Source organism: Pteropus vampyrus, unplaced genomic scaffold (assembly GCF_000151845.1).
Source record: "Pteropus vampyrus isolate Shadow unplaced genomic scaffold, Pvam_2.0 Scaffold30, whole genome shotgun sequence".
Classification (NCBI taxonomy): Eukaryota; Metazoa; Chordata; class Mammalia; order Chiroptera; family Pteropodidae; genus Pteropus; species Pteropus vampyrus.
The window spans coordinates 7,090,695-7,097,213 of NW_011888811.1; the positions used below are offsets into that span (position 1 = coordinate 7,090,695).

Sequence of the window (6,519 nt, forward strand, 5' to 3'; positions counted from 1 at the left end):
AGTTAATTGCTTTCTTCTGGAACAAGGGCTGGATTATTCAGATCACCTCTCTCACTGAAAACAACTAAAAAGTTTTTTTAAAAACCCGCCTTAAAAGCATAAACAAGTTGACAGGATAGTAGTAAAACAAAAACCTATGGAAAAAGGAGATTCTAGAGAAGTAAACTAAGCCAAAGCCTCCGTTTCCTTGAGGTTGTTTGCAACCTTGCACAAAATGAACTTTGTTTTTGGCAGACTTGACTGAGCATAAAGTTTAGAAATCAAAACTCAGGCACCCAAGGAGGGAATCTATTAAGAGACCACAATAAATTAGGATCCCCAAAGGCTAGAGCTTCAGGGTAAAGGGAAGCACAAAAATGGACCTGCCTGTACAGCCTCCCTAGCAAGGGCTGCAGATAGATCATTCCCTCTGTGCTGAACAGGGCAGGGACAATGAGTATGAAGGACAACACAGGTTGGCCTCATACAGATTTGCAGCCCAGGCTCATATCAGCTGTGTGAGCCAAACTCAAGACAAAGGTATCTCATCCTAAATCTCAAATTGTCCCCACAAACTTTTCAAAGGCAATGAGCATCACATACTCAAAAATAAACAAGCTTTCAAGGAAACAAGAACTCATTAGTGGGGACCGAAATAAACAAACATCAGAAATAAATATTTCAAGCATAGATATTATCAAATATAAATTATAGAAAAACTATATTTACTATGTTCAAAGAAATAAAGAATAAGCTTTAAACTATCTGGAGTGGTAAACTATATAAAGCAACCTGGAAGACTGGAAAAGAGACCAAAAAAAAAAACATTTAGAAATAAAAAATACAACAACTATAGTTTGTGTCTATGGCTGGTCTAACTGCAAATTAGGCACAGCTGAAGAGGATTAGTGAATTGGTCAAATTATTCAAAATGTAAAACAGGAAAAATAATGAAAATTATAGAAGAGGCATTAAATATATAGAAAATAGAGTGGTATCTTAAAAGAGCTAACATATATATGATCAGACTCAGAAGGAAATGAGACTCAGAGGGAATATTTTAAAAGATAGTGACTTGAGAATTTTGCAGAAGTGATGAAATATATCAATCCACAGTTTCAAAAAAAAGTCAGTAAAACCTAAGCAAGATAAAAAGAAATCCATATTTATCATAAGGAAACTATAGAACACTAAAGACAAAATAAACGTCATAAAAGCAGCCAGGTTTTGAGAAAGAACAACAACAGGTAAAGAACTGCTAACTTCTCAATAGCAACAACGGAAGCCAGAAGACAGTGAAATGGTACTTTAAATGGGCTGAAAGAAAATGACTGCCAAACAAGAATTCTATATCCATCAGAAATATCTTTCAAGAATGAGAATGAAATAAAGTATCAGAGAATAAATCACCAGCAGACTCCCACGAAAGGCAGTTATAAAGGATATGCTTAAAGCAAAAGGGAAGAAGACATCTCAGGTGGAAGGTCCCAGACGCAAGAAGGAATTAAGGCATAGAGAGTGGTAAATTTTAGTAAATGTTAGTAAATTTTAATGAATATTGACCATATTGAACTATAATAATGACTTGTGTGGTTTAAAAAACTGAGGGAATTAAATATACAGTAACAATATGTCAGGAGGGAAGTAAACAGAGTCAAGTGCTCAAAAGCCCTTGTACAATTCAGGAGGGGAAAGTAGTTAGAAACAGACTGTGGTAAGTTAAGAACGCTGATTATCATTTACTGAGTCATCGGTAAAGGCTAGAAATGGTATGTGTAACTTTCAAACTAGCAAAGGGGGAAATAAAATACAAAATAGTCAATAAGTTTAAAAGAGGACAAGAATGGGGAAAGAAAACAGCACGAACAGGCAGGACAAAACAAGACTAGACAACAGGACACTGAACATGTGAAAAAAATGGATTCACACAAACGTAATACTGAGGAGGAAAAAAAAATCACAAAATATGATTCTATTTACTAACATTTTAAAAAGTCTATACAGAGAAACAGAAAGGTGGCAAAACCTATCAAAGGGTATCTTGGAAGTTATCCCCAAAGTCAAGGGCGAGACAGAAGATTTAAGGGTTCTTGGGGGTATGTGTGTTCAATTGCTAAGTGGTAGCAACAATATAGGGGTTTGCTTTATAATGATCCATTAAACTGTACAGTTTTTGGTAATTTTTTGTCTATTACATTTCCGAAAAAAAAAAAAAAAAAAGCTTAAAACAAAGTTACCCAAGTAGCATGACCTTCAACAGCGTTTACTTCTTTCCTTCCAGACCATCATCCACAGGCTGGTTCTCGCAGGCAGCTTCCTCATGTACTTTGTGGTAACCCTAGTGTACAACGCCACCTGTGTCACCTGCAACAGTCCCGCCAACCCCTACTGGGTGATGGAAGGCCAGCTTTCAGACCCCACTTTCTACCTCGTCTGCTTGCTCACACCAGTCGCGGCTCTTCTCCCAAGGTTTGTGCACAGGGCTGTTTTCTTCCCAGAACTACCAACCTCCCCTTAATAAGCCATTTTCTTAACCCAAGAGGCAGAAGTCTGACTCCTGACTGGGATCCTTGAGGTGGTTGTATCGAAGATAGGGTGCTAGTCCCAAGTCAGCCACAGAGTAGCCAAGTCACCAAATTTGGTCTGGCCTCGTCATGACATCTATAAAATGAGAGTGATAATTCTATGGTCCTTAATTAGCCCAAGTCTCACACGCATGTGCCCACAGGGACAGGCAAACAACCGCAGCAAACCAGGTAAAGTACATACATGGGAAGAAAAGATTTTTTTCAGCCTCACCCGATCACTGCCTCCAGGAGAGATCAAGTTCAGCATTCCAGAGCTTCAAACTCTTCCCAGAAATGCAAATTTTGCATGAAATAGCCAACTTCTTAATATTTCTCAAATTTGTTAACACACTAGCCAAACAAATCATTCACACTCAGACTATTTCTAACATTTTCAGCCTAAACCCTCTGCATTTGCCTTCTCTAGAAAAATAGCAGCACCTTGTGTTTCCTTGGAGCTCACTCCTGACACACACTCTCCTATGTAGCCCCTCATTTTGTTTTTGCCATCACCTAGAAGTCAGGCAGAGCTGTGGTTCTAGTCCCACTTGCTCATATGACAACTCAAGTCCCAAGAGGGACCAGAATCTGTCTCCACAAGCCCATTGCAAATCCCTGTAGGAGATGCTTGGCCAACTCAGTGGCCAGTGTTCTATTCTCCATGCATACTACCTAGTCAGAGTAATTGGTGAACGTGACAATGATGTACCCTCCCACAGACAAGACTTGGCCTCACTACATCCTCACGATCTCAATACTGTGAATATCAAAATGCAACCACTTTATCATTATAAGCTGTATTAAAAACAGGCCATTGCAACTTTTTTAATCCAAAATCAGCAGACAGCACCTCCCTGAATAAATTTGGCAAGTTGCTGAACCTAGGTTAGTCTCCATGTCCTCTTCCTAAGCCACCTCAGAACCCTGACCTCCGCTGCAGGGTTAGAGGGTGAAGATAACGAGATGCCAAACACACATGTTGGCTGAGTTCTAAACGTGCACTGTGTGCGTGGGCTCCCTGCTTGGCTGCCACTGGTCTCGACAACCTCATCGCCCCACTCCCTGCCTCGAACTTCGGGCTTCTCACCACCGAGCTTCCTGTGCCTCCCGAAAGGCCCATGCCCTTTCTCCCGTACCTTGTGCTGTTAACTTCTAATAAGAACACCCTTCCCGTTACCAGACCTCCTGACCCTTTGACATTATTTCAGGCATGACCTATTCCAAACCTTCCATGCCTTCACCTACCTTCTGAGGCTGAAACAGGTCCCCCCTCTCCCGTGTGCTCCATCACCTGGATGTATCTCTCTGTCACTGCCTTGATCCCATTTGTTATAAATTATCTGTTTGCCTTTGACCATTAACTCCTAGACAGAAGGTATCCTCCTTCTCATTATATAACCAACATTTAGTTCTAGGGACAGTGGCTGCACTCAGAGATAAAAGAGCAATGGATGTTAAAGGAACAGAAAGAGGAATAAAACAGGACCCTTGCTCTCAAGAAGCCTGCAATCCAGTGAACAATTCAGACGTGTCTGACTATAATACAGCAGTTTTCACAGAGGGCCCTGAGAGCGAAGAGTGGGAAGTCATTAAGAACAAGCACAAGCCACTACACCCCTTCAGCCCAACCCCAGAGAGATGGACCCTGGGAGAGACCGTGAGGAGTGTACCCTCATGGAGAGGGGCATCAGATATGTGGCTTAAATACTTTGTCCACACTTTGGAGGTTAAAAATGATGGTGATCACGACTGACCAAGGGCTGAGCTCCTCAGTTCTGTTTTGTGTATTATTTGGGGTATGGAAATAAATTACCATATTCTTCGTCTTACCTTTGGCTAGAAAGCACAATTGGAGCCAAAAGCTACCAGCTTGATGAAGACCCTTGAAAGTATAAAAAGATTGTTGATATGTGCTTTGAAAAGACAGGCATTCAACATTACAGCTTGTTAAACAGAGACAAGTCAGGGAAGAGTTAGCAAATATTTACTTGTTAGTTACCATAGCACTTAAGTTAAATCTTTGCTTATTCTATATTATCATTTTAAAGTTGGATTTCTGTTTAATTCTGTTTACTAAGAAAAGCAAAGAGATTTCTTCTGAGAAAGGATTATTTTGATAGTTCCTAAGACTACTGACTTGTAACCTTCAAGAAATTAATGTTTGTTATAGAAACCTACATGATAGAATGTTTGCTATAGAAAAGTGTTTGTTCACTTGAAGTTGCAAGCTACCTTTATCATAATGGAGCTGGATTTTACTCACCAAACTTGTGATAATTAGCCCACTAACCATGACTTCTCTAATCTTGGTCTAATTAATTAAACCAATGTAAAAGAACTGTACAGATTCTCTTAAACTAGGAACATGTAAATTGTTTTACAGGTATAAAAAAAAAAGAAAAAAAAGAAACTAACACACTAACTTGAAAACACAATGAGCATCTTAACAGCTACAATAGATGACACCAGTCCTTGGACAGTCAGCCTCCCTGTGACCTCAGTAACCCAACACTCTCTTGGTTTTTCTCCTCCTTAGTTTTCTTTGCTGGTTCATGTCCTTGACACAGTGTATGTCAAGCCTTGAGTCTTAGGTTCTTTTGTCTTCTAACTTTATAGTCTCTCCATAAACATAGCCACCACTATTGTGAAGTATTTTTAACAGATGAATCTCTAGCACAAAATTCCCAGCCCAGACCTCTCTTCTGAACTTCAGGTACACCTTTCTCGCTACCTATTCATCACCTCCAATGGGCATGTAAGTCCAAAGAAACTGGGAGACATTTATAATTTAATTCATGATCCACCCTTTATTCACCACCACCACTATCCAAGAACCTTGGGTCTCTTGCAGAGGTTTTTCCACTTGAGACCAAGGCAGACCCCTGGGAGTGATCCTGGATACTGCCCACCACCTCATGCCCACATCTAGCCTATCCCCAAGTCCTGACAATTCTATCTGCTACATATTTCTCAAATCCATCTGCCATTTCCCATTTCTACAGCCACCACCACGGACAAGTTATCATCCTTTCATTCCAAATTACTTCGATAGTCTATTTGGTTTTACCGTAATCCATTACCACTGTATCAAAGTATAATCCTGTCATCTGTTTATAAATCTTTAAGGGATTCCCAAGGCATTTACGATAAGGCACAAAACCAAAGTGTGGTTCAGGCCTTTCGTGCTCTGGCCCTGCCCACCCCTTCTGCGTCGTGTTTCCCCACACTCTTGTCCTCACTCTCCACCATTTCAGCCATCATTCTGGGGGTTTGGCTTTCATCCTCCTTTGCCTGGTTACCTTCTATGCATCCTTCGGTTTCTTCCTCAAGGGAGGTGTCTCACGCAGGGTCAGGTGTCTGGCATTCTCACTGCTGTTCCCTCTGCTTCAGGTGCCTCATGAGGGTAGGAACTCTGTCTTGTTCTAAGCTTAATCCCTTAGGGCCTGGCCCACTGTAGGGAAGTGACAAGTATTTGTTGAAATAAATGAATGGACAAGGAGAGTGGTGGCTTGGGGAAAAGGTTTAAACTGAGAAAATTCCAGTTTCCAGGCAAGCAGTTGAGTCTTTCCTCAAACATGAACACGGCCACCTGCACCGCCTCCCTGTGTGCGATGAGAAAGAATGGGGGCACTTTTATCTGGTGCCATGGGGTCCGCTGTGATCTTCAGGAACCCCTTGCCCACTGTGAGGTCACCCTGAAGCTTTTGGGCATAGCGGAAGGATGGGAGTCTCTCTGCTTATAAGGCTTTAGAAATAAAAAATTTAAAAAGGATTATTTCTGGAAAAGATCTTAGATGTCCTCTGAACCAACTGGATTACTTTTTAGATAAAGAAACTGACACCCAAAGAAAGGACATGAGTTTCACAAGATGGTACGCTTTCTCCATAGACCACACAGTTTTATTCACCACCTCATTCCTTCCCTTCCTAAACTTGGAACAGGGAAAAGATTCCAGGCACAGATAGAGACTCC

General features: G+C 41.0%; 1 protein-coding gene across 1 annotated transcript in view; it reads left to right on the top strand.

Annotated features, from left to right (window-relative positions):
- ATP10B (ATPase phospholipid transporting 10B (putative)) overlaps positions 1 to 6,519 on the top strand; it is a 90,465-nt gene that overhangs the window by 81,607 nt on the left and 2,339 nt on the right. The window contains exon 22 of the mRNA XM_011356781.1: positions 2,261 to 2,448. Within this exon, the coding sequence (XP_011355083.1) occupies positions 2,261 to 2,448 (188 nt within the window). The remainder of the gene's footprint in view (positions 1 to 2,260; positions 2,449 to 6,519) is intronic.